Genomic DNA, 19,566 nt, shown 5'->3' with positions numbered 1-19,566 from the left:
CCCCCGTGGCTCGGTGGGGTCCCCTGGGTGATCTCCCCTGAGCCTGGGCCTTATTACTCACCTCTCAGTCTCTGGTTCCCCATAACCCCCCGGGCCTCCTGAGCCCGGTCCACTTGCCTCCCCACTTCCTTCCTGAGCCCCAGCAGCCTGCTTCTCTCTTGATCTGTTTTCTCTGCCTTTCCTGGAACTGTGTCCAGTAGTGGGGAGGACCAGGCACTTGGCAATGAATGCCAACCCCGATGACGAGTCAGTGCCCGGCCCTCGGCATGGGAAAGCCCATCATCATGACTGGGGTCAGCTGATCAGAACGTGGTCAGGGTTCCAGACCAGAGCGTCAGGGGACAGTTGATGTTGGTTGGCACTGAGGGAAAGGGGCTGCCAGGGTCCGAGGGACATTGGGGTCCTTGCTGAAGTTCAGGAGGCTCTGTTGCCAAACTGAGGAAGGACTGTGGTGTTGAGGGGACTTCCAGAGCAGCTGCTGAGGTACAGCAAGGCCTGCAGGACCCTTCTGCAGCCCAGGCTCTGGGCTCCTATGGGGGCCGCCCTGCATCCTCTCCTTCCCTTGGGTGGAGGTCCAGCGTGAGGCATCAGGTGAGCAGGGCCAGGGCCCCTGTCAAGGCTTCCGTGTCTGCCCCAGGGACTGGGTCAACTTGGCCAGGGAGAGGAAGCCAGAGGAACCAAGAAAGGTGCCAGAAGGGGCCCCGCCTCCAGATCCCCCCAGCCACCTTCCCGCCCCGTCTACGCAACTGGAGTGTTCTTGGAATCATCTGAATTTGTAAATTACTCTTCCCCCTGTAAAAATAGTTTCACGCCATTGCAAATATTTGGCTAATGGAGGGAAATCTCAATCTAATGACTATTATTAGCATTTTGGTTTCTCTCCATCCATCTTGCTTCGCTCTGTGTGGGAGAGTTTTACAGATGGCAGGGGGCCGGGGGTGGGGGGTGCGTCCCAGGGCGCTGACAACAGCACTGTGATTTTTCACTTACAGAGTCATTGATTCAGTACAGGGCAGGGGCCGGACTGGGCACCGGGAGGCAATGAAACACAAGGCGTGGTCCCTGCCCCCAGACAGTTGACTCTCCAGGAGGAGAGCTGGGCAGGCAAACCCACAGTTCCAACCTGCTGTGGCCGGGGGAGGGGGGGGGCTCGCTGGAGGGGTCCTCCCCAGAATCCTGCTAGCCAGAGAGAAACCTAGGATTGCCTCCCCGCCAAAGAAGGGGGACAGCAGGGGAATCCAAAAGGTTTCTACCATTCAGCCTCTTCCATGAACCCCTCTGGACCTGGTGCTTTGTCAGGGGCAGAATCTTTTTTCTCATCAACGGTAATTTGGTCTTTTCAAGTTTTCCATTCATTCTTGTTCATTTTTGGCCATTTTGTTTTTTTTACTAGGAAAGCATTCATTTTTCCTAGATTTGCAAAATCTCCACTTCTAAATTTATGTATGGATTTCTTTGTGACTGAGGAAACGATTTTTCTAAGTTTTTCATAGCCATGGAAAAGCTGTATATTTTGTATTTAAAGGACATCAGGTCCTGTATAGATCAAGCCAAGCTGATCGATTCTATTATTGAAACCTGGGTTCATTTGTAGACCTCTTTTTGGTTTTGTCTTTCCCTCCAGGTCCGATGAGGTTTATTAAGTCTCCCACTCAAATTTTCTCAATAAAGTTCCTCTTGCACTTTTAGTAGGTTTCGCTTTTTATGTTTAGCTAGAACGCTGCTGGGAGCGCACCGATTTTGACAGACTGTGCCTTCATACCATTACCTGGTGTCCCTCTTTATCCCGCGGGGCGCTTTCAGCCCGAAACTCCACCTTGCCATTATGAACCTGGCCACTCTTTCTATTTTATTCGATTTTATTTTATACTCGCTGGTATCTGTCAGTATCCTTTTAGTTTCAACATTATCACGTTTTTTTGAAACCCAAGACGACTCTGTCTTCTGATGGGATAATGCACTCTTTTCCGATTTTGTTTAATGATGGGTACAGCGTACTTGATTTTGTTCCTAATGGTTTACTTTACATTTATTGGTTTTCCTGCGGTTTGCCTTCCCCTCCTATCAGGCTGCTACTGATTCTCTCCTTTGCCTGTCACTCCATTGTCCTGCGACACTTTGCATTTCATTCATGGTTTCTGCTTGTCCCTGGAGTTCCTAGTCAAACATGCCCTGGGATGTGCAGAGACAGGGATTCTTCTTCTCAGCCCACCCCGCTCCCGGAACTCACAGAACCCCATCAGTCTCTAGATAGCCTTGGGTTGTTTGTTTGTTTGTTTGTTTTTCAGCTTAGAGAAATCTGTGTGTTGCATGATTATTGTGTCTTTGACTTTTTCTTTCATTTACACGTTGGCTCTCTTGACAGGCTTCTCCAGTTTTGTAGCTTTGCCCCCTTTATTTCTTATCTCTGTGCGTTTGTTCTGAGAGATTTCTCTTGCTTTATCTTCCAGGCCACAAATTTGAGTCTGGAGAGTGACTATCCATCCTCACCTTCAATGAGTAGTGCAATGATATATTTTAAGTTCTAAAGTAGTCTTTTTTTTTTCTTTTGTGCTTTACTTGAATCTCCTTAATTCTTTTTTGTTGTTGTTTGAGTTGTCACTGTGTTTTCCAGCCCCTCTATCTTGCTAATATCAAGTGTTGTTTTTTTTTTAATGAGATAATGTGGCAGTGCCTGGGTGGCTCAGTCCGTTAAGCATCTGCCTTCGGCTCAGGTCATGATCCCAGGATCCTGGGGTAGAGTCCCGCATCGCATCGGGCTCCCTGCTCAGCGGGAAGCCTGCTGCTCCCCCCTGCCTGTTCGTGCACGTGCATGCTCTCTCGCTCTCTGACAAATAAATAAAGGAAATCTATTTAAAAAATTAGATAATGTACTTTCATGGTTTTTAAAAACCAAAGCAACATTAAAAAGTATATAGTAAAATTCCCACACATAGCCCTGCTTCTGTGCCCTGTCAGAAAGTCACCACTTTCATTCATTCTTTCTCTATTCTTCCAGAGTTTCTTTGTTTTTGTTTTTGTTTTTTTAAGATTTTATTTATTTATTTGACAGAAAGAGACAGCGAAAGAGGGAACACAAGCAGGGGGAGTGGGAGAGGGAGAACAGCCTTGTATGAAGACACACTTGATTACTTGATTTTCTGTCTCTCTTACATAAAGGTAGGATGCAGTACACACAATCCTCTCTCTTGCCTATTTTTTGCCTTTTTGATTTAACAATGTATCTTGGAGATTGTGCATAGAGAGTATCAGTCTCCTTCCTTATCACTACATGGGTTTTCATTGTAGGGATGTATCATAAATTCTTCAACCAGTCTGCTGTTGATGTGCCCTTGGACTGTTTCCCGACTTTTGCTATTACAAACAATGCTATAATAAATAATCTTTCACGCATATGCAGGTAAATCAAGGATAGATCCCGGAAGTAAAATCGCTGGGTGGAAGGGTAAACAATAGGTATTTGTTAGATTTTGCCAAATTGCTGTCCCTGTCCATGGGGCTCACACTGATTTAAATTCCCACCAACACAGATGTGAGTGTGTGACTCCCCGCAGCCTTGCCAACCAAGTGTCGGCAAGATGTTGTTTTCTGCCAATCCAATGGTATATGCTCTTAAGATAGCTTGAATTTGTATTTCTCTTTTCAGTGAGAGTGGGCACCTTTTCATAGATTTAAGGACTGTTTGTTTTCCTTTTTTTGTGAACAGTCTATTCATAGCCTGTGTTCATTTTTCTATTGAGTTATTGGTCTTTTACTTACCGGTTATTAGAAGGTTTTGCCATTCGAGGGAAAATAGCCTTCTATCTCCTGCGTGAGTTGTAATCTCCCCAAGTTTGTCTTCTGACTTTGCTAATGTCATGTTTTGGCCACACAAATCACTTAAGATACATTTATGTGGTCAAGTGTAGAAATCATGTATGTTATGGCTTTTACATTTTGAGTCTCTGTCACCAAGGTCTTTTTTATTTTTTTTTAATTTTTTATTGTTATGTTAATCACCATACATTACATCATTAGTTTTGGATGTAGTGTTCCATGATTCATTGTTTGTGCATAACACCCAGTGCTCCACGCAGAAAGTGCCCTCTTTAATACCCATCACCAGGCTAACCCATCCCCCACCACCCTCCCCTCTAGAACCCTCAGTTTGTTTTTCAGAGTCCATCATCTCTCATGTTTGGTCTCCCCCTCCGATTTCCCCCCCCTTCATTCTTCCCCTCCTGCTATCTTCTTTTTTTTCTTAACATATATTGCATTATTTGTTTCAGAAGTACAGAACTGTGATTCAACAGTCTTGCACAATTCACAGCGCTCGCCATAGCACATACCCTCCCCAATGTCTATCACCCAGCCACCCCATCCCTCCCACCCCCCACCACTCCAGCAACCCTCAGTTTGTTTCCTGAGATTAAGAATTCCTCATATCAGTGAGGTCATATGATACATGTCTTTCTCTGATTGACTTATTTCACTCAGCATAACACCCTCCAGTTCCATCCACGTCATTGCAAATGGCAAGATCTCATTCCTTTTGATGGCTGCATAATATTCCATTGTGTATATATACCACATCTTCTTTATCCATTCATCTGTCGATGGACATCTTGGCTCTTTCCACAGTTTGGCTATTGTGGACATTGCTCCTATAAACATTGGGGTGCACGTACCCCTTCGGATCCCTACATCTGTATCTTTGGGGTAAATACCCAGTAGTGCAATTGCTGGATCGTATGGTAGCTCTATTTTCAACTGTTTGAGGAACGTCCATACTGTTTTCCAGAGGGGTTGCACCAGCTTGCCTTCCCACCAACAGTGTAGGAGGGTTCCCCTTTCTCCACATCCCCGCCAACATCTGTCGTTCCCTGACTTGTTAATTTTAGCCATTCTGACGGGTGTGAGGTGGTATCTCATTGAGGTTTTGATTTGGATTTCCCTGATGCCGAGCGATGTTGAGCACTTTTTCATGTGTCTGTTGGCCATTTGGATGTCTTCTTTGGAAAAATGTCTGTTCATGTCTTCTGCCCATTTCTTGATTGGTTTATTTGTTCTTTGGGTGTTGAGTTTGATAAGTTCTTTATAGATTTTGGATACTAGCCCTTTATCTGATATGTCATTTGCAAATATTTTCTCCCATTCCGTCGGTTGTCTTTTGGTTTTGTGGACTGTTTCTTTTGCTGTGCAAAAGCTTTTTATCTTGATGAAATCCCAATAGTTCATTTTTGCCCTGGCTTCCCTTGCCGTTGGCGATGTTTCTAGGAAGAAGTTGCTGCGGCTGAGGTCGAAGAGGTTGCTGCCTGTGTTCTCCTTTAGGATTTGGATGGACTCCTGTCTCACGTTTAGGTCTTTCAACCATTTGGAGTCTATTTTTGTGTGTGGTGTAAGGAAATGGTCCAGTTTCATTCTTCTGCATGTGGCTGTCCAATTTTCCCAACACCATTTGTTGAAGTGACTGTCTTTTTTCCATTGGACATTCTTTCCTGCTCTGTCAAAGATGAGTTGACCATAGAGTTGAGGGTCCATTTCTGGGCTCTCGATTCTGTTCCATTGATCTATGTGTCTGTTTTTGTGCCAGTACCATACTGTCTTGATGATGACAGCTTTGTAATAGAGCTGGAAGTCCGGAATTGTGATGCCGCCAGCTTTGCTTTTCTTTTTCGACATTGCTCTGGCTATTCGGGGTCTCTTCTGGTTCCATACAAATTTTAGGATTATTTGTTCCATTTCTTTGAAAAAAGTGGATGGTATTTTGATGGGGATTGCATTGAATGTGTAAATTGCTCTAGGTAGCATTGACATCTTCACAACGTTGGTTCTTCCAATCCATGAGCATGGAACGTTTTTCCATTTCTTTGTGTCTTCCTCAATTTCTTTCATGAGTATTTTATAGTTTTCTGAGTACAGATCCTTTGCCTCTTTGGTTAGATTTATTCCTAGGTATCTTATGGTTTTGGGTGCAGTTGTAAATGGGATCGACTCCTTAATTTCTCTCTCTTCTGTCTTGTTGTTGGTGTATAGGAATGCCACTGATTTCTGTGCATTGATTTTATATCCTGCCACTTTACTGAATTCCTGTATGAGTTCTAGCAGTTTTGCGGGGGAGTCTTTTGGGTTTCCACATAAAGTATCATATCATCTGCAAAGAGTGAGAGTTTGACTTCCTCTTTGCCGATTTGGATGCCTTTGATTTCTTTTTGTTGTCTGATTGCTGTGGCTAAGACTTCTAATACTATGTTGAATAACAGTGGTGATAGTGGACATCCCTGCCGCGTTCCTGACCTTAGGGGGAAAGCTCTCAGCTTTTCCCCATTGAGAATGATATTCGCTGTGGGTTTTTCATAGATGGCTTTTATGATATTGAGGTATGTACCCTCTGTCCCTATACTCTGAAGAGTTTTGATCAAGAAAGGATGCTGTACTTTGTCAAATGCTTTTTCTGCATCTATTGAGAGGATCATATGATTCTTGTTCTTTCTTTTGTTAATGTATTGTATCACGTTGATTGATTTGCGGATGTTGAACCAACCTTGCAGCCCAGGGATAAATCCCACTTGGTCGTGGTGAATAATCCTTTCAATGTACTGTTGGATCCTATTGGCTAGTATTTTGGTGAGAATTTTTGCATCCATGTTCATCAAGGATATTGGTCTGTTATTCTCCTTTTTGATGGAGTCTTTGTCTGGTTTTGGGATCAAGGTAATGGTGGCCTCATAAAATGAGTTTGGAAATTTTCCTTCCATTTCTATTTTTTGGAACAGTTTCAGGAGAATAGGTATTAATTCTTCTTTAAATGTTTGGTAGAATTCCCCTGGGAAGCCATCTGGCCCTGGGCTTTTGTTTGCTGGGAGATTTTTGATGACTGCTTCAATTTCCTTAGTGGTTATAGGTCTGTTTAGGTTTTCCAAGGTCTTTTTTAAATCTAGAATTTTGCTCCTCATGTTTTCCTCTTTGAGTATTTTTCTGGGTTTCACTTTTTACATTGAAATCTTTGCTCCTTTAGGGAGTATATGTGAGTGGACAGAGTAAGATGGAGACACACCTTTAATTATTTTTTCTGGATGGCCATCCAGCTGTCCTGTCACCTTTTACTGACAAGCTCCTCTTCTCCCCCTGACTTGGGAGTGGTCTGTAGCCCATCCGGACCCTGCTGTGTTAAGGTCTGATGCCCTCCGCGTGGTGGTTCTGTTTGCTCCAGCTCTCTCCAGCCACTGGCTTGTCAGAGGAGCAGGGTGTAAGTGTCTTTGCTCACTGGGGCGGGGACTGAGCTGTTGGAGTACCCCCACTTGATGGGGCCCTGGAGCAGAGGAATGGTGGTCTCTGCCAATGGGTCTGTGGGGCTTGCTGGGCAGACCCCTGTGAAGACACCATCAGGAATTCTCCCTGCTCCCTGCCTTAGGGGCAGAGAGTGGTAAGCCCACCTGTTTGGCTCCCTGTCGGCTCCTCGGGGTCACCCTGCCTTCCTCCTAGGGTCCTATGGTGGTCCTGGTCTGCGCGGGGATCCCCCTGCGTTCCAGCTTCTGTCTCAGGCAGTCTGCCCTGCCCACCGGGTGGCACAGCCCCTTCATAGAGGGTAGCAGTGGGGAGAAGAGAAGAAGCAGGACATGTTTAAGCTGCAGTATTTCCAGAATTCCTAGCGCCAGAGCCACATCATAAAGGGAGAGAAATTACTACCGGGGATAGGGGAGAGAGCAGGAAGGGCCAGTCTTTCTGGATAAGAAACAATGAACACCTCATAGAGTAGTAACACAGAGAATGCAGAATAGTAAGAAAGTTTAAGGGAGGTTTTTTCCCTTTTTATTATGAAGATTTTCAAACATACAAAGAAGCAAAAAGAATATTAAAATGAATATAATTATACCTATTACTTAGATTTAACAATTACTGCTTGCCAAGTTTGTTCTTTTTTTTTTGCCAAGAGATAATAAATTCCAGACTTTATCATTTCTCATCCCTAAAAAATTCAGCATATATGTCTTAAAAATGTTTTTCTCCATAATCAGAATACTATAACCATTATTATATCTAAAAAAATTCACCTTAGTTCCTTAATATCTTCTCAGACCCAGGCCATCGTCAAATGTCCCTCATTGTCCTAAAACAGATCTCTCCCAGCCAGTTGGTTTGAACCAAGATCAACTCAAGAACCATACATTCCATTTGACTGTCTCCTCAATCTCTCTTGATGGTCCCCGCCCTCTCGTCCTGCCCTGACAGAGACCAGACCAGTTGCCCCATAGGACGTCTCTTCTGGATTTGACTGTTTGCTTCCTTGTGGTGGTGTTCCCATGTTCCCCTAATACCTGTGTCACCTGCAGACTGACAGGTCTGAAAGGCTGAGGCAGGTCAGGTCACCGGGCTCGGTGACTCTAGGTCTCTGCTTGAACAGCCGAAACGATGCAAGACGGAGAGGAGGGGGGAGGTGCACGTGATTTGGGATATGCAGCTTTGGAGGCGTACCAAGGACACCCAGGGTGACAGCTGGGTGCGTGCTCCTGGAGATGGACTGGCGGGTCGTTAACCTAACAGAGCTGGTTGCGCTTCCCCAGGACAGATGAGTGAGAAGCAAAGGTGAGGCCAGGCGTCAAGGACACAGGCCGAGGAAGAGGAGCATGGGCCCAAAGCCAAGCAGGTACCAGAGGATGAGGAGGGAGAGGGTTGGAAGGACTAAGTGCCAGAGGGGAGTCAAACCCGACAAAAACCGCAGTTGTCATCAAGGAAGTCATAGGACACGCGAGCTGTGGGCTGGACGTCGGGGTGAGTGGACAGCAGGATGGTGGGTATGCGCCCGCCTTCCAGAAGTGGGCTCTGAAAAGGAGGCAGGCAGAGCTGGGTCCAGGGGCCCACTTTTGGTTTTTAAGTTGGAGAGACCTCGGGGCGCCCGGGTGGCTCAGTCGGCTAAGAGTCTGCCTTTGGCTCAGGTCACGGTCCCAGGGTCCTGGGATCGAGGCCTGCGTCAGGCTCCCTGCTCAGCGGGGAGCCTGCATCCCCCTCTCCCTCTGCCTGCCACTCGCCCTGCTTGTGCTCGCTCTCTCACTCTCTCTCTGTCAAATAAATAAACAAAATCTTTTTTTTTTAAAAAGTAAAATAAGATGGAGAGACCTCAAGTTTGTTGAAATGCCAAAGGGCCGAAGACAGTCAGGTGGGAGGGGTTAGAGATTTGAAGAGAGGCAGCCTCTGAGCAAGCCGGAGGCATGAGATCCCCAGGGGCCCAGCCTGGGGAGGTCACCTTGGACAGGGGAACCTGGCCCCTCCACTGGGGAAGGAAGGAGGAATGGTGGGTGCAGGTACATTTGACGGGATGGGCCCCTGTCACATTTTCCTCCCTCGGTTGGCTCACAATACAGCCTGACCAGAAGCTTCCTTGGCAGACCGTTTCTGATTCCTCCTGTCCCAGCAGCCTGTGACCTCCTGGGTGGCTGCCATTCGTATCCAGAGCACAGGGCATGGGAGTGGCAAAGGCGCTCGGCCCCAGACCCCACCTGCCCTGGTGGAACAGGCCAAGCACACAGTCCCATTAGGTCACCAAGAGGCTAGGGGCAGAGTCCAAAGCCAAGGGCACTCAATCGAAACCCAGAAGCAGAAAAGCAGAAGTGCAGCCCTCCCTTCCTCCCCATGTCCCCTGGTGCGGGGCCGAGAACTCAGGGCTCTGCTTGACCTTTCACAGGAGCCAGCCCTGTGAGCGGGGACAAAATGACAGCCCATTCTATAGATAAAGAAACAGAGGCCCAGAGATTCAGGGGGCTGCCCAGAGAGAAGCTAAGGCATAATCTGCACGAGACGCCATGTCTCTGAATCCTGCTTCGTTCTTTTTCTCCTTTTAACCCAATGATGCTGCTTCTGCTCCAAACCCCAGAGAAGAACCTCCCCTCGGGCTATTGTGTTGGGACTCAGGCTGCAGGGCAAGCAGTAGGATTACTCGGAGCCTCACCTTAGTACAACATGTCTGAGCCCCAGCCCAAACCAGTTACACTAGACTCTCGGGGTGGGGGGGGCAGCTCCAGGCATGGTTCCCCACCATTCTGAGGCTTGTGGACCCTGCAGGGTGACCCCCAGCTTCCCCACTGCACACCGGTGGACTCGTCGCTCAGGGCTAGGGGTGAATACAGTGAGGCCCGGACTTTGTTCTGGAGAGGGTGTGCTCAGGGGAGGGAAGGACGCCACTGCTGTGCACTGCGCTAAGCTCCCTGAGGCAAAGATCACAATTTATTCTCCACTCTCCCTCCACCCAGCCCGGCTGGCATGGAGTCAGCAAAGGAGGTCTCGCCCCCTCTGCAGCCCCCTGAGCCCGTGTCTGGGCTCCAGTCACTGGTTTGAAGGCATTTCTTTTGCCTCTGGCCCCAGACAGCTGATAGGATTTTCTGGTTGCACCTGCTTGTGACGGTTTTGAGGAGAAGGGGTGAGGACAGAGGGCTGGAGAGGCGGCCCATGTGCAGCTGGCTTGTTCTGTCTCCTCCTCCACCATGTGCCTCCAAAGGCCAGGCGAGGCGGGAGGGTGTGGCTGGCGGAGGAGGACCCCACTGGGGAGCTGCTGTGCTTACACCTCCTCTCCCCGGGGAGGGGAGGCCTAGACTGGAGGCCTGAGGAGCCAGCCTCCTTGATGAAGAAGAGCAGGCCAGAGCTGTGTGGGTTTTGCTCCGTCCCCAGAGTGTGGGGCCAGAGCCCTCCGGGAGCCCCCGGGCATGGGAGCCAGGCTTCTTCCTGGGGGAGAAGCAGCCTGTGGGTTGCCTTTTCTGTGGGCCCGGTCTCCCGTACTGTCACTCTTGGTTCCTGACACGGGAAGACCCTGCTTCCTAATTCTACAGCAGGGCAGTGCTAAGGGCTTGGGTTCCCACACTTGCCTCCTCTCTCCCCTTCCCTGCCCCGGCTCCTCCCTGCTGCCGGCATTCACAGAGGCTCTGCCCATCTCCTGGGCCTGACTTCGTCTCTCCTGGCGACCTATCGTGTGTGTGGCCCATGTCCCTCAGGGCGGGGGCAGTGGGATGCGTCGTGTGTGTGACACGTGGGAGGACTGCCCGCCTCTCTGCCCCTGGTGTTCCGGGCTTCTGCGCCCCACAGGGGATGGCAGGCTACTAGAGCTTTGAGGCAGAGTAGGGCCTAAGTCCCTGGCTTGCGCTGGATGTGACCTGCCCGAATGTCCCACGCTCCTAGTCCAAACCCGCTTACACCAGGGGTCCCTGTCCTGAGGCCACAGTGGGTGCAGGGAAGGAGTGGCCTGGGGGACATGGGCAGGGGAGAAAGTCGGGCCAGGGCTGGGGACAGGAGGGTTACTGAAACGGAAGAGCAGGAGACGAGGGGTCTGGGATCCGGGGTAGAAAGTGGGGGTCAGAGCCTGAAGGAGGAGCTGGGCAGCCTTTGTGGGAGAGCCGTGGGCGGTGGGTGGGTGGGTGGGTGGCATGGTGCTGCCTGGCCTTTGGAGCTGGGGAGGAAGCACCTGTGAGGGTGTTAGTAAGACAGGGTGGCCCCCAAGGGCTTGGAGGGGGGGCAGCAGCGTCTCACCCAGGACGCGCTGTGCCCGTTGTGCCTGGCTGGGGTTTGAACCCCCACCTGATGAGAGGGTGAAGAGAGGGGAGGCCAGGGGAAGCTTTCGGTTGTAGGGCTGTGGAGGAGCTAGTCGCTGTCCCCTGAGAGTGGGGGCATGTAAGTGGACAAGCAGGCGGAGTGCATGCACGCATCTCGGTGACCCAGGCCGGAGGAGGTGGGCTCAGGCAGTCAGGCGAGTAGACTGTGGCCTGGTCAAAATCCCTCCTGTCGTCTGTGTGGCTGGAGGACTCCAGACACTGGCTTCCTCTGATCACAGCTGCCCAGGCCCCTTCCTTTTTGAGACATGCCCCCCTGCAACACACACACCAGCTTCCTCTTCCCCATCACATCCTCTCCGGGGCTTTGGGGGAATTGAGGGCCACTCCGTGTCCTGTCTAGGCGAGCCCAGGCCCCCGCACCCAGCACCCCCGCCGCCCCCTCCCATGGCCTCCCCTCCCCCACCCACGGTCCCAGTGCTGTCCTGTCATGCTCCCCGGCTATGGCTGGACCCTGGACTCAGAACTTGCCGGGGATCAGGCCAGTGCTTCCCGCGACACATAAAAATACCCCTGACCTGAGACACCCCCACTTCACCCCACCCCACTCTATATCAGGCAGCCTGTCTCAGGCAGCACTTCCGCAGCCCCGACAGGAAATGGGCTGGAGGCTCAGCCTCCCGCCATCTCAAAGCAACTTCTTGTTCCCCGGTTGCCCTGTGCCAGCCCTGGGGTTGTGCCCCTTGGCTCCACCCCTGAAACCTTCCCAGGGCTTCGTCCCAGCAGCTCCGAGGGAACAGGATGGTGGACATGATTGCCAAGCTGACCAAGAGGCGGAGTCGGGCCCTGCAGGCACAGGTAGGGGACCCTCGCATTTGGGGGCAAGCTCAGCCTCTGATGGGGATGGCTGAGGGCCTCTGCGTCAAGGGGCCTCCAGCGGTTCTCCATCCTCTGGCCCTCTCAGGAGCTGGGTGAGCTGGGTTTTGGAGCAGGACATCTCCCAAACTTGGGGGACCCCTCCCTTCTTTCCTCCTTCCTTTTCCAAGGCCAGATAGGCATATCTGTCGGGGGCTGCAGAGGGACTCTGAGAGATGGTGATCAGCTTGGGGGAAGAGAGGCAGGCCGGCCACCTGCTTGTGGGCAAGGGGAGGGAACTGGAGATGAGGGGAGTGCTGGGGGGCCGGGCAGCTGGGTGTGGTGAGAGCCAGAGCCCCTCTAGGCTCTGTGCTCGGGCCTGAGGTGGGGCACCACTTCCCCTTTCCTACTGGTGTCCCCCGTGTCACTGTTGTGATTGGGGTCTGGGCCTCAAGAGCTACTGGTGCCCTCATCAGGGCCCTGTTGACAGGCTGTGACGGGGTGTTGTCTGGGCACCCAGGAGTTGTGGGCCGGGGTGGCGGGCCCTGCTCTAACCTGGGCGAGCTTCCCCTTGAAGGCCAAAGGGCACGGAGGGACTGGCCCCACCTGGCTTCCAGTCTGATCCTGACTCTGCTAGGACAGGAAAGCGCCTCTCTCTTAGCACTGTGGGGGCCCTACAGAGGGTTCTAGAGTTTGAAGGGGCCTCAGGGCTGCTGTGGTCCAGCTCCCCACACAGGGCTGCAATGTCGCTAACAGGGGCTGGACCCTGCCTGCTCACCCCCAGGGAAAGCCCCTGACTACTTCCCGAAGCAGCCTGTGTCTCTAGGGCAGCCCCAATCCTTAGAATGTGCTTCCTTCCAGGGGGCCCTGTCCTGCCCCCATTTGGCCTCTAATCTGCAGTCTGGAGCCCCACAGTGCGATCCTGCATCTTCCCTTCCTCACAACAGCCCTACCATGCCAGGGGCCTTAGCATCTACCTCCTAGATCTGCTCTGTATCTGCGAGGGGTGTTCTTTGTGCAAGATCCCCCTCAGCATGACCAGGCCGGGACTCCCCGTGGACTCCTAGCCAAGACCAGCAGTCTGTAGGTGGAAATTCCCGCTCCAAACAGCCTGGCTCCTTCCTTAGCTCATCCCCCGCCCTGTATGACCTTCCAGCCCCTGTTGCAGGGATGGGAAGGCCACTGCCTCAGTGGGTCTAGCTGGGGTGGGCAGGAGGTGTGTCTGGTCATCCACCTTCCTCTGCCCACTGCCTCCATCCCATCCTCCCAAGGAGTCTCCTGTGCTGAACCTCATTCCCAGGAAGCCCTTGTTCAAAGCTAACTTCACTCTCTCCTGTAGTGGGTGTGCGTGTGTTGGTTGTTGCTGAAGTGTGGCCTGGCGTTGGCTCGCGTACTCAGGCAATAAGTCCCTTTGGTGGACCAGCTGCCTGCTTTAGGGCATTGGGCCACCTGCTGGAGGGCAACTGGGGTCAATTACATCATCCTGGGTCCTGCTCTCAAAAAACCCCTGCCTTTGGGATCAGAGGAGGTAGGCAGAGGGGCGGACGACGAACAAGCCAGCAGGGCAGAACGCTGCCCGGCCCTCGCAGGGGATGAAGAGTGACAGCGGACTAGGCCTCTCTCCTGAGGGAGAAGTTCTCTCCCAGGAGCCCTGGAGTGGAGCTGCAGAGGAGCGGGGTCTGGGTAGGCAGGTGATGAGAGCGGGAGGGGGGGTTCCAGGCTGAGGGACCCCTGGAGCAAAGGTCCAGAGATGGGAAGACGGCTTTTGTGTTTGGGTGAGGGTCCACGGGCTGGAGTGGGTGGGATCCGGGATGCTTAGGGGGGCTGCAGCCGGCAGAGAGAAAGAAGTGGGGTGGAGGGTCCTGCCTCAGCCACACAAGAGCTTGTGGGGGGAGGGAGGTGAGTGAGGAACTGGTGTACCCAGCTCTTCCTGGTTCCCCCCAGGCCTGGGACCTGCGCCGCCCCCCCCCCCCGTTGGTCTAGAACCCGCTGCTTGTTTGAGAGTTTGTCTCCTTGCTAGCAGTAATTATCATGGACGTGCGTGCATTTCACTCATCCCCCTGCTCGGCTCCCGGCCGGCTCCCCGACTGTTTACACAGGCTGCCCAGTGGGGATTTGGGTCCCTTTGTTCACTAACTGCGTTCCCAGTGCCTAGAACAGAGCCTGCACTGGACAGGTGAATCTTTGTGGGACACATGAATGTGGTTTTGGGCGCCTACCTAAGGCCGGGGAGAGGCCACCTTGACAGGATTTGCTTCCCCTCTTGGGGGGCTTACAGCTTAGCGAAGGCATTACAGTCACAGAGGGACTTCTGTGATTTAAAAAGGGGGGGGGTGGGGGTGGTTATTATACAAAATTTTGAGAAAGGTTTAAAGAAAAAAATAAAAACAAACCCAATCCCTATAATCACACTGCCAAGAGATAACCTCCGTTAGCATTTTGGAGGGTTTCTAAAAACACATAATTGGAACTATATGCTGTTCACTGTGTTGAAATCTGCATTTCCCGTGTAGCATTATATATTCTTAGAAACAGTATTGGGGCGCCAGGGTGGCTTAGTCAGTTAAGCGTCTGCCTGTTTAAGCATCTGCCTTCGCCTCAGGTCATGATCCCAAGGTTGGGTCGGGCTCTCTGCTCAGCGGGGAGCCTGCTTCTCCTTCTCCCTCCGCCTGTCCCTCCCCCTGCTTATGCTCTCTCTCTCTCCCTGTGTCAAATAAATAAATCTTAAAAAAAAAATTAAAAAAAAAAAGAAACAATTTATCAGGGGCGCCTGGGTAGCTCAGTCCGTTAAGCATCTGCCTTTGGCTCAGGTCGTGATCCTGGGGTCCTGGGATCAAGGCCCTCCCCCTGCATTGCATCAGGCTCCCTGCTCAGCGGAGAGTCTGCTTCTCCCTCTGCCCCTCACCCCGTGCTCTCTCTCACTTGCTTGCTCTCTCTCTCAAATAAATAAATAAAGTCTTTAAAAAAAAAAAGAAACAATATATTTTTTTAAGATTTTATTTATTTGAGAGAGAGAGAGCGCACGCACATGAGGGGGGGAGGGCCAGAGGGAGAAGCAGACTCCCTGCTGAGCGGGGAGCCCGATGCGGGACTCGATCCCGGGACTCCAGGATCATGACCTGAGCCGAAGGCAGTCGCTCAACCAGCTGAGCCACCCAGGCGTCCCGAAAAGAAACAGTATTAATCTTCTGGTGCTGTTCTGCTGGCTGGGGTTTGATAATGTCGTTATCTATCCCTCTGGCAGGCTGAGGGTGGTAGGCCGTGGTGGGCACACTAGAGGAATCTCAGGAAAGGTCTTGAACCTGACACCTGAGCTGAGTCCTAAAGAAGGAACTGGAGTTGGCCAGGTGAGAAAGGGGTGGGGTTGGGCCTAGGCGGGCTGTGAATGGGCTGAGGCCGAAGACACAGCCCAGAGGGTGGGGCCCCCAGCAATTCCCTGCTACTAGAGCTTAAAGTTCAAGGCAAGGGACCAGGAATGGCCGGAAATAAGGTGGAAGACAGGCAGGTGACAGACGCCTCTGGTGCCCTGGTGCCCTGTAGACTTTGCCCGGCAGGCGGCAGGGAGCAGTGGGGTGTTAACTATGACCAGACTCATGTTCTGTGTGACTGAACCCTCCAGCCCACCTTGCTTTCCTTTGGACGGCAAGAGGGGCTCATCTTTCCTTGCTCCTCCTTCCTTGCTCCATCTGGCTCTCCTCTCTCCCTTCTCTGCAGTTGATTCTCAGGCCTGCAAAACCCACATTCAGGAAGTTTCAGTCCCAGATCCAGAAGTAGTACTGATTCCAGTCCCAGAGCTTTCAGGGCCAGGAAGGAAGGAGGGGTGGGGCTGTAGAGTGCCGCAGGGCCCTGCCCCCCGTGTGACCTGAACGGGGAGGAAAAGGAATGGGGCCCAGGCCATTTCTCTATTCCCGCCCAGCCTCTGATTCGCCCCCTGGAGTGCAGAGTGAGTGCACAGCTGGGAGAACTCAGTTATCCGTATTTTATTATTGTTAATAAATAATTAATGTAACTGCCCTATGCATCTGGGTCATTTCATACTTTGCAATGCACTTTCAACATTTCCTCATTCTCTCTTCACTACAATTTCTGGAGCGGGCAGGGCAGCCATTGTGCAGCCGGCGGAACTGAAGCCGGGGTACCCTAACTTGCCAAAGGTCACCCAGAAGGCAAGTGGCCGAGCCCGGACTGTGTGACCCCGGAGCTGCCCTGAAGGTCACGTGTCCTTCCTCCTCCCGCAGGTGGACGACCCCCCCGGAGGAGCCCGTGTATGAGAACGTAGAGAGGCAGCCTTCGGTCCCTTCGTTGGGCGCCACCGCGCCCCCCCGGCCCCCGGCGTGGGAGACGCACACGGACGCGGGCAGCGGGCGCCCCTACTACTACAACCCAGACACGGGCGTGACCACCTGGGAGTCGCCCTTCGAGGCTGCTGAGGGCGCCGCCAGCCCGGCCACCTCCCCGGCCTCGGTGGGCAGCCGCGAGAGCCTCGAGACCGACTGGGGTCAGTATTGGGATGAGGAGAGCCGCAGGGTGTTCTTCTACAACCCGCTGACGGGCGAGACCGTCTGGGAGGACGAGACGGAGGACGAGCCCGAGGACGAGCTGGAGATGCAGCCGGGCCTGAGCCCGCTCAGCCCCAGGGACCAGAGGGTGAGGGGGCGGGGCCTGGCCCGGGGGGGTGGCCCCGAGGGTCTCAGACCCCGCCTCCTGCCCCCCGCAACCCCCGGGAAGGAGGGAGAGGGGCGGGGCCTGGCCGGGGGGGCGGGGCGGCTCTGAGGCCTCAGACCCCGCCTCCTGCTCACCACAGCCCCCAGACTGCTCGTGGGGGGCGAGGCCTGGTCTAAAAGGGCGGGGCCAAGGGTGCGTACTGGCTCTGAGACCCTCTGACTCAGTCTTCTGCTCCCTGCAGCCCCCTACCCCTGAGACGGATTACCCCGAGTCGCTGACCAGTTACCCGGAGGAGGACTATTCCCCCGTGGGCTCTTTCAGTGAGCCTCGGTCCACCTCGCCTTTGGCCACGCCCCCCGGCTGGTCTTGCCAAGTGAGCCCCGACGGGCAGACGCTCTACACCAACCACTTCACCCAACAGCAGGTACGGGCAGCGGGGCAGATGTGCCCAGACAGCCCCCCCCCCCCCCCCCGCTCATTCCTCCAACTCGTCCTCACTAGTAGCTCACCTTCACACCATAAACTGCAGCTCCTGGGTGGGCTCCAAGACACCCCCTTGCCGCTCCTGACCCTGCAAACTCCTTGGGGGTATATTGGGTTCTGATCAAAGGGGAACTTTGCCTGCCCTCCATTGAGGTGGGCTGGGAGCCCTGACCATCCCTCTCCCCACAGTGGGTGAGGTTGGAGGACCAACACGGGAAGCCCTACTTCTACAACCCAGATGACGCCTCAGTTCAGTGGGACCTGCCCCAGGTAACCAACTGGGAAAGGGAGAGCCTTGGGGAGAGGGGACGGGATTATGTATGACAGTGTCCTTCTCCTCAGGTTCCTGTCCCTGCCCCTCGAAGCATCCACAAATCCGGCCAGGACAGTGAGACCCCAGCCCAGGCCAGCCCACCTGAGGAGAAGGTAAAGGAAGGAGCATGTAGGCCCTGGCAGGGCCCCCACAGAAGAAATAGGGGCTTCCTGAAGGTTGAGGCTAGGTTGGGGCTAGGCGAGGGCCGGGCATGTCTCCCCCACAGGCCCCAGCACGAGCCTGGGCTGAATGAACCTGGGTCTGGGTCATCCCCGGCCCGGGGCTGGGTGAGGTTGGGAGCTGGGAGGAGATCTCTCTTGCTGGCTGGCGTGAGGGCAGGCACCCCACCAGCACCAGCAGCAAAGGCAGTTCAGTGGTGACTCAGGCCCAGCCTGTAAGGAGTTGCTGGCTGTGGAGGAGACTAGCCTCTGCCCCCTGTGGCCCACCCCGTTAACTGCCTCCTCTTTCCCCTCGGCTTCCTCAGACCAAGACCCTGGAGAAGGCTGGTGTGCTCCATCGTACCAAGACGGTGGACAAGGGAAGGCGGCTCCGGTGAGAGCCCGGCTGCACCCGGACCAGGGCGGGCTGGGGCTTCACGATGACATTTACTGAGCACGTTCTGTATGCCAGGCTCTTGTTAATCCTCATGGCAACTTTCTAAGAGGTCCCATGAGGACCCTGAGGCACCGAGAGATAGGGACTTGCCCAGGGTCCCTTGGCTACCAAGTATTAGAAATGGGAGTCCAGTGCTCACCATTGGATGCCCCAAGCCGAGCTGTGTTCTTCAGCTCTGTGCCCTGCTCCTGGCGCTGGCAGGGGCCCTCAGCCCAGGGCCAGATGCAAGCCTGGTCACCCCCCACTTCCCCCCCCCACACACCTAGGAAGAAGCACTGGAGCGCCTCCTGGACGGTGCTGGAGGGTGGTGTGCTGACATTCTTCAAGGACTCAAAGGCCTCGGCTGCAGGCGGCCTGGTGAGGGCCAGACTCCCAGGACAGAAACCCCCCCCAATCTGCTCCTGACTCCTATGGCTCTTTACCTGATCTGGCTTGTCAAGGGCTAGGTCTGCGACAGTGGAACATGAGTGCCAGGGGAGCTGGGCCTTGGCAGGGGGTGACGACAGCAGATTCAGCCCACGACAAGCACTTCCAGCCACCCTGGACATGGGGAGCTGTCCTTGAGGGTGGCCACTCCAGCCTGGTGGGCAGGCAGACTAGGGACTGGGCACGCCTGCTCCCGGGCATGAGGGCTGTTCTTCTTTCTCCTTTCCTCTCTTTGGTGGGCAGGCAGCAGAGGACCAGCCAGCCCAGGACCTCTGGGTTCCAGGAACCCTTCCCTATTCTGTTCCTGGAGCCAGGGGAGCCTGGTGGATTGGAGCCAGGAGCCGTGGCAGGCCTGTCTGAGCTGAGGGCTCCCTCTAACTGTGCCCCCCCCAACCCTTCTCCCCTCTCCCACAGAGGCAGCCTCCCAAGCTCTCCACCCCTGAGTACACAGTGGAGCTGAGAGGAGCCTCTCTGTCCTGGGCCCCCAAGGACAAATCTAGCAGGAAGAATGTGCTGGAGGTGAGTGGTGGGGGTTGGGAGAAGGAGAGGGGGCTCACTGATGGCTTGAGACCCTCAGTAGGCAATCCCCAAGAAAGGGAGAGTGGAACTGGAATTCTCAGGGCTCAAAGCCAAAGTTGTGTCCACCTTGGGGATCCGTCCATGGTGTTTCTGGCATCACGGATTCTGCAGTTCCCT

At 53.5% G+C, this 19,566-nt stretch overlaps 1 protein-coding gene across 1 annotated transcript in view; it reads left to right on the top strand.

The window, feature by feature from the left end:
* ARHGAP27 (Rho GTPase activating protein 27) overlaps window positions 1-19,566 on the top strand; it is a 32,491-nt gene that overhangs the window by 8,620 nt on the left and 4,305 nt on the right. The window contains 8 exon segments of the mRNA XM_027568153.2: window positions 16,607-16,624; window positions 16,626-17,015; window positions 17,275-17,457; window positions 17,706-17,786; window positions 17,859-17,942; window positions 18,314-18,381; window positions 18,711-18,801; window positions 19,285-19,389. Of these exon segments, the coding sequence (XP_027423954.2) occupies window positions 16,607-16,624; window positions 16,626-17,015; window positions 17,275-17,457; window positions 17,706-17,786; window positions 17,859-17,942; window positions 18,314-18,381; window positions 18,711-18,801; window positions 19,285-19,389 (1,020 nt within the window).

The sequence above is a fragment of the Zalophus californianus genome, chromosome 16 (genome assembly GCF_009762305.2).
Source record: "Zalophus californianus isolate mZalCal1 chromosome 16, mZalCal1.pri.v2, whole genome shotgun sequence".
NCBI lineage: Eukaryota > Metazoa > Chordata > Mammalia > Carnivora > Otariidae > Zalophus > Zalophus californianus.
The sequence above is the reverse complement of the archived record's forward strand: the minus strand, read 5'-3'. Positions and strand labels throughout refer to the sequence as shown.